Raw genomic sequence first — 15,004 nt, forward strand, 5'->3', positions numbered from 1 at the left:
TTTGAAGATCAAAGTGCAAGTTTTGAGGCTAGTCATGCAGAGGTTGAGGGTAAGGCTGGGGAGCAACTCTGAAAATGAATGAATCCCCAGGAAATATTTTTCTGAGACGAAACTTCTGAGTCATTTATTTTTCCTCATATAAATCTATGACAGTGAGAGAAAAGTCACCGAGATTAGCTTGTCTTACAAATGTTTCAACTGCTTCTGTTGTGGAATTATGTAGTTTAGAAATTGCTCTGTCTTCAGCATAAGTAACTAAACACGGAAAGGAATCTATTTGTAAGCAACATTGCAATTCTCAGAAGTTCCTTATGTCATTTCTTACCTTCACAGATGAGCCAGTTCGTGGCCAACCAGAATCAAACGATGGTAATTGAGTTCCTCTTCTCTGTATTCCCACCTCTGTATGAAGGTGGCCTTCTGTTTTTCATTCTCTTGCTTTTTGTCTATGCATTCATCATATCAGGGAACTTAGTGATCTTTGTTGCTGTCCAGCTGGACATGGCCCTACACACACCCATGTACTTCTTCATCAGTGTCCTGTCCTTCCTGGAGATCTGGTATACCACCACTACCATTCCCAAGATGCTCTCCAGCCTAGTAAGTGAGAAGAAGACGATCTCCCTGGCTGGCTGCCTCATGCAGATGTACTTCTTCCACTCGTTGGGTATCACAGAAGGCTGTGTCCTGACAGCAATGTCCATTGACAGGTACATAGCTATTTGCTATCCTCTCCGTTACCCAACTATCATGACTTCCAGACTTTGTGTCCAACTAACAGCTGGGTCCTGCTTCTGCGGCTTCCTTCTGGTACTGCCTGAGATTGCATGGATTTCTACTCTGCCTTTCTGTGGCTCCAACGAGATCCGTCAGATCTTCTGTGACTTCACCCCTGTTCTCAGTTTGGCTTGTACAGATACATCTCTGGTGGTCATTGTGGATGCCATCCATGCAGTAGAGATCCTGGCCTCCTTCCTTGTAATTGCTCTGTCCTATATCCGGATTATTGTGGTGATTTTGGGGATGCCCTCAGCAGAAGGGAGACACAAGGCTTTCTCGACTTGTGCAGCCCACCTTGCTGTTTTCTTGCTGTTCTTTGGCAGCGTGGCTGTCATGTATTTGAGATTCTCTGCTACCTACTCAGTCTTCTGGGACACAGTAACTGCTGTCACTTTCGTTATCCTTGCTCCATTTCTCAACCCCATCATTTATAGTCTTAGAAACAAGGAAATGAAGGATGCCATTGGGAGGCTTTTTCATCAGAAGAGAGATGGCCGGGCTCAGAAATAGACCTCCGTTCCCGATATTAAAACCCTTCTGGAAGTTCAAAATCTCTCTGTTGCTCTTTGGGGTCCTGGTGATGCTCCTTTTCTATTGCCACAGATGCTTGTTCTTCTGCTGTTAACAGGCACGATAACTGCACCTCTAGTTCATTAGTGGCCTCTTATTTACAGAGCATCTACCATGTTCATAATGACTGAAGTAGTGTGTACGGATACTCCTGTTTTAAGCACAAGTTGACATAGCACCCCGTACTATATTAGTGTTATTCCTTCACTTGTCTTCCGTGGTTCCATGTGTTGATGAGGCCAAAGATCAGGGTCTAAGACACACAGCACATGAAATGGTTCTGGAAATCGCTGATGTCAATGTTCTATCTTGCTTTTCCAGCACTAGATTCCCCTGTCATCCATCATTGCTCAAGACCTGCTTCCTGACACAAAAGACAAATCTTCTCCACTTTCTGCTTATGTAATTCAATTAGCTATACACTCAGTTCAGCAAAAATGGACTGGCAATTGCATGATACATTATAGGATTTCAGGTTCAAAGGGATTTCTATAGAGCAGCCTGGGTAGCCTACTACATTTTATATTACTACTTAAAACATTTTCTTACATATAAATTGCCTTGTAATTTAAACATACTTAAGTAAACTTGTCACAATCACCATTATCTAAATATTGATAAATAAAATTTGGAAATAAAGTTTAAACTTGTTCCATGACGTTCTGAATGTTAGGTAAGTAGCTTGCAACAATTGTTTTTAAATTATTTATTTTATATCTCTCTTTCTCTGTGTGTGTGTGTGTGTGTGTGTGTGTGTGTGTGTGGTGTGATGTGGTGTGTGTGTGTGTATGCACACACTCGCGTGCATGTGTACTTGTGCAGATACAGGCATATATGTTGTATATGAAGAGGTCAGAGGATAACTCTGGGAACTCAATTCTCTTTTGTCATTTCTGGGATCCTGGAATCAGACTCATGTATGTGAAGCCTCTGCATAAGAACATCTGCATGCTGACTTACTTCATCAATTCCCAGATGACCTCACACACGTATACACTGCAGTCTACCTAGTCCCTAGATGAACAAACTCAACTAGCTTATCAGTAATAAAAAACACAGGCTCAAGTGCAGATAACCAACTATAAGCAAACAACTGATTGACCCAAAACCCATAGGTGCAATGATTAAAAAAAAAACTGGAAAAATCACAGATTTTGTTATATCTCAAATTGCTAATGTGTGAAATTACGAGATTTTCTCTTTAACCTACTTCTTTTTGGAGAGTGAGTTGTTCCATAACCAAAGATGTCTGATTATGTGTATTAAAATATCCTTTCTATTTCCACTTTTGTTATAATACACTCAAGAATTCACTTTATGCATGGGATACTATCTTTAATACTTATGTAGTTTTATCTAGCATTTTTATTCTTTTGAGAATTTCATACATGTGTACAGTGACAAATATCATATCCATCCCTGAATCCCAGCTCCCCCGTATCCCCTCATGACTTCATAACTTCTTCTTTCATTATTATTTTTGATAACTAAGTCCAATGTTCATGGGTGTGGAGCCATCCAACGGAGCATGCAAAGCCTGCCAGGGGCCACACTCTCAATAAGAAGGGTTTCCCCTCCCTCATTAGGTACCAAATGTCAGTGTGTCTTTGGAGAGGGATGGGCTTAGAATGCACCTCCTAATCTATGCTGGAATCTTGGCTGATTTAATCTCCTTTAGATCTTCTCCAGAAGATGTGGCTGCTGTTAGTTCGTGGTAGTTAGTTAGTGCAATAGGCATTCTATGTTCAGAAGACCTTATTTCACAGACACATTTCACTCCTCCTCCCCATCTGTTTGTGTATTGTTTTGTAGCTTCTGTTCTGCAATGCCAAGAACAATATTCTGAGAATTTAATTACACACTACAAGGCTGATATGCGTGTATCAGATTGAATTCAGTATTTCATAGCCTAACATTTGAAGCTTCATACTTTTTACCCCAAAATTACCTCATTAACTCTTCCTTTGGCTCCTCTGCACTCATGGGCACATGGTTGATATGGTTGGCTCAGCTGTTTCCTAACTAAGAAAATCTGAAAAATGATTCTTTTTGTAATATGTTCCTGACAGGTACTTCCTAAGTGTTCAATTTTCAACCCACTTCATCAAAAAAACCTTTGTCCCTTATTTATTTCTATTAATTGTTTTTAATCTTATTGAAATGTTTCTGAAAGTATCATACCTTCTGAAAGTCATACCACATTGACAAGTCGTGTGTACCTCCTTTATTGCATTTAAATTATCGTATAGAACAAAATAGAAATATATTAAAGTAAAAAAGTTAGAAACTGTAGATTTTTTCAAAAATTAAAAATACTTTAAAAGCCAAAAATAACCAGAATTAGAGACAAATTTAATTTTGTTCACAAATTCAGGGTAAATATCAGTTGCTTTATGGTAAAGTCAATTTAAAAATAGTTATTGAGACTCAGGACTCTGCTTGATGACAGAGCATTTATCTTGTACATCCCAGGACAAGGTTTCGATACCCAGGATTCTGAAAAACCAACATTGAAAAGCCCCCAATGAAACAAAATGAGGAGAGAAGGGAAAAGATGGAAATTTTCACAAGAAAAACAAGCAAAGAATTTTTGTCAAATATTTATCACTAGATACTGAATACTCAAGCATACACATTTTTCTTTTAAATTATAATTTGGAATGTATCTTCACTGGAATCATAATCAATAAAGTTCCACTTAGTTTTGGAAACTTTGTTCTATATCTTGTGTGTGCATGTATACAATGAAATATGATCATATTCATTCCTCATTTTCCTTCTCCAGCTTTCTCTGTGTTCCTATTTGTTTTATGTTATCACCATTTTCTGCTGGGTTGGTAGTAAAACTCCATAAAAGAGATTATTTTTAAAATAACCACTACATGCAAACCTGTCTTAATACACTTGACAACATCCTGTCTCAACATGATCACTAGAATTTCTTCCTAACAACCCAGGGTTTTACCTGCGCCGTCTAGCACTGGCCTCTAACCACAGGAGGAAGTGCGATTCTGTAAAGCTTCGTAGCAGATAACATTTCTCCTCTGCTCAAATTGCTGTCCTGGATCCTCAGGGTTCAGAGTAAATCATGGAAATCTAAATCTCACAAAGCCCTCAAATCCCTGGGACCCACCCCCTCCCCCTCATTTCCTGACTCTGGTTTTCCACAGACCTATCTCAGACACACTCTACTTCAGACACAGGAGAATCTGCTCTTTAAACATGCCCCCTTGTGTCTTTCTGTTGACTTCCCCTGGTGCCTGTGCTCTCTCTCAAACCTATTGGCCATTTCCTTTGCTTCAATGTTTTGCTCATACTTAGCATTCTAAATGAGGTCTAACTTGACCAATCCTACTTAAGGAGTCCCTACTCACTTTAAATAAAATTATTATATGTTTCCTTTTCTGTTCCTCACCCAACACATAGTCATATAATGCATAATGTTATAAAATTTGCTTATTTTATTACACTAAAAAAAGTCTCCTCTTTTTCAACCACAGGGTATATAAATACAAGGGGATGTTTTGTCTGTTGTATTTTTAGTATCCTTCATATTACTTGATATAGCAGCTTCAGTAAATATTTGCTTCATTAGTAGAATATAACTCACTTGATAATAATGTGCTGTGTTAGCATCTTTTAAACTCCACACAGCCCTAGAGCTGAGAACACAAGTGTTTGAAGAAATCAAAATCTATGATTTTTATTTTAGAATAAAAATTCAAGTATATTTAGTATTTTAACTTTATTGTTTAAGACATGTTGATCTATTAGAATATCAAATGGTCCATGTAATTCTAACTGTTAATCTTTATTTGAGCAGCTGCTTTAAACATGGTTTCATTTAAAACTTGTTCATACATAGTCAAGCCAAGATAAATTTTACAGTCAGATAGTCCATACCATGAGTCAAACAATTAGAATTCCGACATTAAGATGCCTTTTACTACATTAATCACATTAAACATAGGAAAGTATATGAAGTTTGGCATGTTTATTATTTTCTTTTCATATTATCATGGCTATTTTATGAACTTATAGAAATTTTGTTGAATCAAGAAGTTGAGGCACTTAAAATCAGAAATAGTGCATTCCCATTTAAATATATTTTAAAAGGAGCTCTAAATGTCAAGTTTAAAAATCATAAAAAATATTGTTAAACACCTTTAAATACAATGATAAAATCAATTAATTTATAAATAGATCACTAAGATTTTTAGCTTTAATGGTCATATGCTTTTTAGAAATTTAATCGATAAAATAAAAGATTCAGTAACAACTAAGTTACTAAATATATCAGTGTTTCTTTAAAATTAATTCAAATTTTATTACCAAAAAAATTATCTTTTTTTTTCATACAAAGATGTGCCCTTTGGCTATAAAAGGGTTCATAAAAATGTAGAAGAAAGTTTGGTTTTACAGTCATGAGGTGGAATTAAGAGAACTGTGTTCCCTGGGCTTGTGAGGGACCAGTTTCTGGGGCTCAGATGAAAATTAGAGTTAGGTCTTCCTGCTTCAGAGTTCCCATTATACGTGAGCTTTCGTCTGTTTGTAATACTACGGATGTTCCATTTGTTTTAATTCAAATTATTTTTATGTTTGAGAATTTCATACATGAATATGTTCTATATTATTTCTTCCCCTCTCCCCTCTTTCAACACCTCTACTTACTCTGACATTCTTGACCTCTTCTTTAATCATTATTTTTTACACACATACTCTCGCCCCACTCACACACATAGACACACAGGTAGTTACTTCTGTGTACACACACACACACACACACACACACACACACAATCTACTGAGTCAATTTAAGGTTGCTCTTATGTATATGATTTTAGGGCTGACATTTGGATTGAATAACCTATCAGGAGGCTCTTATTGAAAAAGAAATATTACATACCCTATCCCCTCCCCCACCAGCCATTGATTACTTGAAGCTCTTCAAGAAAAGGCAGGTACTTAACGAGATTTCCCACATACACCTTGGTGTTCTTATTTACAAAACCTTCTTGATGAGACTTCCTGAATGAAGTTTCAATGTCATGTCTGGAAAACACTATTTATTGTTAGGAGTTCAATTGCTATGGATCTTAGAATAATTCTGCCTTCTTTTCCCTATAGTAGACTTGATCGGCTGCAAAATGAAGCTTCTTTCATGATGGATATGAACTAAATTTACCTGTGACACTAATGCACTTAGAGTTTATAGTGTCAAAAATGCCATTTTTGCACCTTGTTTACAAAACATAAAAAAGAAAAGAAAAAAAGATTAAAAGAAAACTTTCATACTATTGACAACAGCATTTTCATACCACTAGATGGCCTCTTTCTCTTTTAAATCTTTTGCAACTTTTTCCAGCTTTGTTTTTTTCCTCATAGGAGCTAGGTAAAATCATTTTCTTGAGATTTTACTTTATTCCTAAAACTCCTGGAGTAGTTTTGTCGGAAGAAAGGAGAGAAGTCTGAACAAGACACCAAAATATATAAAATTTATGATGGGCAAATATGAGATCTAGGGCAGAAAGTGGAGGAGCAAACCAAACCTGCAAAGTTATGCTAATTTTGACAATGAGTTATTATAATGGCATGCAATTTTAATGGAGCATGACCAAAGGTTGAATATCTTAATACTACCAGAATTAAATTATTTTTTATTTTTAATTTGTATTTGTGTGTGTATGTTCTGCATGTATGTGGGTGTTCTCAGAGGCCAGAGGAGGGTGTCAGAACACTTAGTGTTATTTTCTGGGGATCTGGAATGGGTTAATTTTCCCTGCCAGTCACAAAATTAAAGATAAGAATAAGTATTCAATACACCAGCTCACAGCAGGGAAATATCAAACACAAATACTTTTACTAAAGGTGAAGAAACACATGCACATGTACACACACAAACACATAAATACACACAAAAGACACATGCATTTATTTACACATGCACACATCCACATACATACAGAAGTTGTACACACATACATGCACAAGGTACACACACACTCGTACACAAGATACACACAGACACTCACACACACTAAGTGCACACACATACTAAGTGCAAATACACACACTAGGTGCACACATACACTCCCACACACAAGGTACATACAAACACACACACACACACACACACACAGTCAGTGCACACAACATGATACACAGAAAGAAAGATTCCCTACAAAGCAGAGTGGGTTCTTTTTCTCCTCCACACCTGGAAGTTTTATGTGTCTTTATGAGGTGTTTATGTTTGGTCAGTTTGAACAAAGACTAGGTACTGATAGGCCCACAGTTTTGAATAAACATTTCCTAATCCATGTTCTCTAGCAGGAAGTACTGTCACCAGCACCAGGCCTCACGTCTCAAGCATCCAGGCCTTTTTCTCAGGTCAGGAAGAAGTAAGAAGTTTGCCATCTTTGTTACCTATGTGTGGGCCCTCTACCTATCAAGAATCTGTCTAACTCCTAGTTATTCACAGGCACAAACTGAAGTAACATGTCATTGTGCGCTGTCTGACATAGATGCCGAGAAACAAACTCAAGTCCTCTGAGAAAGGAACAAAAATTCCTTTTATTTTTTTATGATAGAAATGTTTATTGTGCCCTTCATGCAACACAACATGTTGAAGGTTTCAATATTCAACTAACTTGATACATACTACATTCTTAGATTAGTTACCAGTTTTAATCTCCTTTCACAGATAAAGCAAGTGAAACTTCAAAGGTTTGGTTATGTCCAGTGTGGTGGTATGTGCCTGTAATCCCATCACTCAGGAGATTGGGAAAGGAAGATTGTGAGTTTGAGACCAGCCTGGATAACACAGTAAAACTCTAAAAATAAATAGACAAGATTAGTTAACTATCCTATGTTATATAGCTCCTAAGTGGATACTGTGAAGTGGGAAAGGTATTAGAATAAGTTTGATATTTTGCCAGTGGCCATGTCAGATGAGCAGTGGATGGCAATTGAAGTTCAAGGTGTCATTCCACCAAGAGGTGAATCACTAATGTGTGAGTCTCTGATAGGAAACCACAGATGGCAGAATGTCTTTTGCTTCTTCTGCTGTGCCTTTACATGCTTGCTGCTGCCATCTTTCTCTGATTTCTGTCATGGAGTGAATGGATGTGGAGAGATCCCCACTGCCTGTAATGTAGTATGTTTATTTAATGGATACATCCTGTTCTATTGGACATTTTTACCTGTAGATTATTATGAAGATAATTTCTTCCTAAGCTGTACTGTCTAAATGATAATAATAATAATGTTAGTTTAAATAGAGTTTTGATGCTTAAAAATATAAAAAAGCAAGTGTCGCATAGATAGAACAATTGAGGTTTTACTGGGGAGCAGTATAGACTGAGGTTTAGGCTAATGATTAAGAAAAAGAATTGAGTCCCTGTAGCCCAGCTAGCTTAAATTCTTTTAACCTTAATGTTGGGAGGTATATTCACAGATTTTAGAGTGCATTATAGAAGAAACAAAGCTTTTAAAATAACTTAAAATTAGACCAAGATATATTTGTTAAATAGTTTTGAGGTGAAAACCCAAGAAACAATGCAAAGTTTTAAAAAGCACATAGTTAAGTGAGGAGCTGTTTAAGGTCAGGGAACAAGCAAAAAGAAACTCAATTATCATCAGCTGGCGTGCCTTTCTTGCTAGGATGGTTGATGATCAAAGGTGATGATTAATTCCTTATACACATTTCTGCCCTCAAGCTTCTGATATAAAACTCTATTGATGAGTGGGTCTGCACACTGAAGATTTAAAGCTGAGCTGACTGATTGTTTTTTATGTATAAAATTTAGGTTTCTGATTTTTTTAAGATTCCTTATAACATTACCTTCTAAGATAAGTAATAAAGCGATTGATCCTTTCTTTGTAACTGCAAAATGCAGTCTGCCAGTAAAACACCTGGCTCAGAAGAATATCTTGCTTGCTTACACTCTTAATCTACAATGAGCGGTTTGGGTGTGAATGCATGTGGGTTCCTGGGGATAATTCAGTTTTCACCTGTAATATGTAAAATGTTTAATTATGTAAGGGATATGGAAAACATTCTGTTTTTCACTTGTATTCATTGTAATAATTTACTTGAAAAACAGAATGTAAACCACATTGTAATATCTGTATTGCCTGAAAGATTTTGTTGGGGTATATATACTGTAGAGAAAAAACAGAGGAAAAAGAGAGAAAAATGAGAGAATAAGGAAGAATAAAGATAGAATTAGAAGGAAAACAACAAGTTAAGGAGAAAAAATACATCAAGAGAGACAGAAGGGACATTTCTGGACAGATAAGAAAAAAAATAATATAGAACACTTAATCAGAGGAACATAAACTCTTAACCACAGAGCCATCTACAGTTACAATTTTTTAAAAAATACCTACTGTAACTGTTTAAATGTTTTATGTTTATAGTTTTTATTCTCAAGGCAGTTTACTCAAGCTACTTGATCTTTAAGAGGGCTAGAAACAGCCAGGTGGTGGTGGCGCATGCCTTTAATCCCAGCACTGGGAGACTGAGGCAGGCATATCTTTGTGAGTTCAAGGCCAGCCTGGTCTACAAGAGCTAGTTCCAGGACAGGCTCCAAAGCTACAGGAAACCCTGTCTCAAAAAATCAAAGAGAGAGAGAGAGAGAGAGAGAGAGAGAGAGAGAGAGAGAGAGAGAGAGAGAGAGAATGCTAGAATCTTTGCAAAGAAATCTTGAAATCAACACAAAGTCCCAACACATGGAAGTGACTATGTGCCAGCTAATCATGGCGTTTTATCACTAACTAAATAGAGTATAGCAAATGTTCTTGAACTAAAATCAGAGTTTCATGTTCCTTTGTCAAGCTCAAATAATTTCAGTCATGGGGGTTTTGTTAAGATTTTATATATGATTATGTAAATAACCAAGCAATTCTAAGTATAAAGTGAAGGCATACACAAAGGAATCGTTTAGCTGTGCCAATTATAAATATTATTATCCCTTAGGTCATGATCCTTAATTGGCTTAGAAAAGATGGTACTGCATTATTTATAATATTAGAGTTATTTGCTTCAAAAACATATGAAGAGGATAAGATAATTTGAACTGGCATGGGTAAACTCACATTAGGTCCCAGAGACAATGAACAGCTTTTGATAACAGAAAACTTTCTGAATGGCATCTTTCATGTCTTTGTTCCTCAGGCTATAGATTATAGGATTGAAAAATGGGGCAAGGACAGCAAACATTAGTGCAATGATCTTCTCCAGCAGAGGTTGGAATGTAGCAGAGAAACGCAAGTACATGAGAGACGCACTCACAGAAAACAGCAGGAATATGCTGATATGGGCTGTGCATGTGGAGGACGCCTTCTGCCGGCTCTCACCAGATGGAAACCTCAAGACCACAGTGATGATTCTTAAATAGGAAAGGGCAATGACAGAGGCACAGGTCAGGATGGAGATAGCGTGGATGACATCTTCAACCAGAATCATAGACGTGTCTGCACACGCCAAGAGAAGTACAGGTTCTAAATCACAGAAGAGCTGGTGGATATGATTGGGGCCACAGAAGGGCAGAGTAGATATCCACACAATCTCTGGGAGGAGCATGAGGAAGCCGAGGATAAAGGAGCCTGTGCAAAGCTGTGTGCACAGATGTGGAGTTATGATGATTGCATAGCGGAGTGGGTTACAGATGGCAACATATCTGTCAATGGCCATTATTGTGAGGACCAAGCCTTCTGTGACTCCAAAGGAATGGAAAAAATACATCTGCAGCAGGCAACCAATGAAGGAAATGGTCTTCTCTCTGCTGACTAGGTTGTAGAGCATTCTGGGAATGGTCACTGTGGTATAACAAATCTCCAGGAAGGAAAAGATGCTGATGAAACTGTACATGGGATTGTGCAGACGGACATCCAGTTGCACAGCCAAGAAGATCATGGAGTTTCCAACAACAATGAACATGTAAATACAAAGAAGAAGGATGAAGAACAAAAGGCCACCATCCTCAAACTGAGGGAAATCAGAAAAATAGAATTCTATCACCTTTGTATGATTCTCTTTATCCATATTTTCAGCATTTATTAGCTGGCTGAAGGAATAAATACAATCAGCACTCAAGTAAAAGGACAAATATACAATTTTTTAACCAATTAAATACTCTCAATATTAAACTAATTAAATAAAATACATAATAAAGTATTACTGTCAGATATCAAAAATTTTACTAAGTATATCTAGTTGTCAATTATTCTGCCTTTTTAATAAAATAACTACTATTTATAAATAAAATTTGGCATATATCATTGCCCAAGAATTTGGCAATTTTACTAATGGGTAACAGGTCAGAAACTGCATTCCACTACATAATCTAATTACATAAAGATGATTTACAGAGACAAACAGTATGATATCAATTTAGTTCAACCCTTCCTTCGTTATGACAAGCAAAACTGCTCTGCATCCAGAGAAGTTAACAGAAATGTGTGCTGTCAAGAAGCAGCTATATGTAAAAAATAATTTTTTTGTTTTTTTTTTGTTTGTTTTTCGAGATAGGGTTTCCCTGTAGTTTCTAGAGCCTGTCCTGGAATTAGCTCTTGTAGACCAGGCTGGCCTCGAACTCAGAGATCCGCCTGCCTCTGCCTCCCGAGTGCTGGGATTAAAGGCGTGCGCCACTACCACCCGGCTAAAAAAATAATTTTTGATGTAATATCATTTCATCAAGATCTGGTAAAACTCCTCCTCAAGAGTAAAACCCCGGGTTCATGATCCACTCAGTCCTGTGATCCTTTCTGAGAGGGATTTCATCAGCTAATTTCAAAATAAAGTTTTCTTTTCTACTTGGAAGATTTTTTTTAACACATTGTCTTTGACAGAAAATTTCATTAACTCTACTAGCCTAAAGCTGGAAAATAGTGAGCATCTAACACAGGTTCAGTGGTGTCTTATTGACTGTTCGCTACAATATTTTACATGAGTCTAAATTGTGTTCTTTAGTAAAACTCAACTGTTTGACAGTGTGAGATCTGAAGGCTGGACCTGGAAAAGAGGAAAACTATGGATAGCCACCCCAGTCAGTCATTCATCTGGGAGCTGACACAATACATATACTCCTTTGAAGCCTCAAAAGAAGCATCCACACACAAAGAATCAACCTGAAGAAGCCGAGTATTTTTTTTTTTTGCTTTCCAGTGATCTCATAGAACATTAAATATACAGTTAAATATAAAAATATAGAGAACAAAATTCCACTTGGTATTTATTCATGAAAAATTTTATATTAAACATTGATGGTCGCAGAAAAAATAATTGATGTACTAATTGTTTCTTGTTTTATACTATTACCCAGATTAATCACCTTCAAATATGTCTTGGTCCAGTTCAGTCTCTCAGGTAACTGACTCAATATTTATTAATTACAAAAAGAGTGGGTATGCTAACAACTTACATAGTTGAGGGCTGTCTAAAAGACTCCAGAGCTTGCTTCTAAGCTGAAATACAATGCAAATACTTCTGGCATTAAGACAATTTCAACACCTGCATCTTTTGAATTTATGGTCTGGCATTTTTTATTGGTCTACAATGACATAATACATGTTTAATTGCTCAGTAAGTCAAATTACTCTGTCAATAATACTCTTCACAATCACAAAATTGAAACCTGGAAAAAGTAAAAAGGGAGAATTATACAAAAAATACTCCCCTATTTCCTGTGGGAGAGGAACAACCAGAAACCCAGCTAGTAAACTGCAATCATTATCATGGCTTTTTAAATTCCTTGCTGTCTTTCCTGACTCTGTTATATAACAAATAGGCATACTATATTATAAATAACCCAGGACTCAGTAGTGATGAGAATGTCAGAGATACAGTGTCAAAGATGAAATTTAATAGACCATTTCTTCATGTATTTGCTGTAGTCAAAGAACACAATGACCTTCTCCATGCCCCCATACTTGAGTGATAGTCATCCCATTTCATGTGTTTTCATGACATCAACAATGACTCTTGGGGTCTTCCCATCTTACACTCACCTCTTCCAGAATCCTCTTTCCCCAAATATCTTGATTTCTTTGCAGCCAAACAAATAGGAAGGTTATAACCACTAGTTATAAGACACTAGGTTTCTGGGGAGGGATAAACAGTGGAGAAAGGCTTTGTTTTGTCACACTTCCTAGGGCCTACAGAAAAGCTCCTTATGCCCCAAGTGCCTAATTAGAGAACTCTGTTGCCAAGCTTTCATCTCACAAAGACTCCACCCCTATGGGAAGTGAGAATTTGAAGTCATGCCAGATAGTAGAGAAAAGGAGAGAGTTGTTTTGATTTTCTGTGTAAGTTATGAAATAATTGTTTCCATTACACAATGTCAAACTACATATGAGCTCTTGTCTCTTTCTGTATCATATTCATCCTTCTGCCCAGCCATATCAATCTTGTCTCCACCTCTCTAGTGCTGGGATTAAAGGCGTTGGATCCCAAGTATTGTGATCACATTTGTGTGAGCTCAGTTCGACTTTTATTCAGATTCAATCTTTGTAGCCCACGGTGGCCTTGAACCCACAGAGGTCCATCTGTCTCTGTCTCCCAAGGGCTTGAATTAAAGGTGTGTACCACCATTACCTGGCCCCTAGTGGCTTAACTCTGCACTCTGATCTTTATGCAAACTTTATTTGTTAGATTACAAATGAAATATCACTACAGAACTGCTTTATATATCAAAACACCCCAAGCAAATTTGTCAGAATCATCATTATTCCAATGGTAAAAATGTATAAAATCTGGACCTAAAGCTCAAATTAGTTCAATTACTTAATTATGGCCTTCTAAGAAGGTTTAAGGTCTATTTAGAGCATCCTCATTATTTACATTATTCATTTCCTCTGTGTGTGTATGTGTGTGGCAGGTGTGTACTTTACACAATGCATATGTGGAAGTCAGTGAATCACTCTGGGAAATGGGTCAGTTCCCTCCTGCCATCCTGTGACATATGGGGATTGAACCTGTGTCATCAGACACACATACAAGTGCCTATGACTACCCAACTCTCTCTCAGGGCACAGTCTTAGGTCCTTTGTGACTTTGCTGTATTTTAAGTCTCTAATAAATATGTCATTTTACTTAATGTACTTGGTTTTGAACAAATGAAAATGGCAAATTTCTCTCTCCAAGTATTTTAAGGAATCTTAGCAGTTCTTACTGTGTCAGGGAGTAACTGGGTTTTTCTTCTCTGTGTTTTCCATTACTTCAGTGGCTATGGATTGAAGGGGTGTAGTTGATCGGCATTTATGATTAACCAGACTAGCTCTAATATATATAATATTCAGCTTTAATAAAGGAAAGAAAAGGGAACTTACAAATCCAAGGTTCCAGCGAGGGGCGCAGGAAAACAAAGAGAAGGTGGGCCGCACGACCCGCAAGATTTTATAAGTAAATATTAGCCTAAGGGGGACACGCCTTATAAACAAGGTGATTGGCTGGGCTTCCCCTTCAATGGATAATGGAAAACTATTAAACAACAGGATTCAAAGGCTAGGGTTGACAACTTTCTCAGCCATGAAGTGTCATAGGCCCTACAGGTAACCTACCACTATTACTCCAAAAAGTAATGATAGCGTTAAAATGACCCCTAAAATGACTTAACACTATATCCATAAATCAGTGTATCCCTCAAACCTCATT

General features: G+C 37.1%; 2 protein-coding genes across 2 annotated transcripts; one reads left to right on the top strand and one right to left on the bottom strand.

Annotated features, from left to right (window-relative positions):
• The first annotated feature begins 324 nt into the window (after nucleotides 1–324).
• LOC119827911 (olfactory receptor 6K6) lies at nucleotides 325–1,290 on the top strand. Its single transcript, XM_038349859.1, has one exon. It carries the CDS (start codon nucleotides 334–336, stop codon nucleotides 1,288–1,290), a length of 957 nt encoding a protein of 318 aa, XP_038205787.1. The 5' UTR covers nucleotides 325–333.
• Nucleotides 1,291–10,447: 9,157 nt separating this feature from the next.
• On the bottom strand, nucleotides 10,448–11,395 carry LOC119828046 (olfactory receptor 6K3-like). Its single transcript, XM_038350072.1, has one exon. The coding sequence runs from the start codon at nucleotides 11,393–11,395 to the stop codon at nucleotides 10,448–10,450; it is 948 nt and encodes a 315-aa protein (XP_038206000.1).
• Nucleotides 11,396–15,004: the final 3,609 nt, after the last annotated feature.

Source organism: Arvicola amphibius, chromosome 12, assembly GCF_903992535.2.
Source record: "Arvicola amphibius chromosome 12, mArvAmp1.2, whole genome shotgun sequence".
Lineage (NCBI taxonomy): Eukaryota > Metazoa > Chordata > Mammalia > Rodentia > Cricetidae > Arvicola > Arvicola amphibius.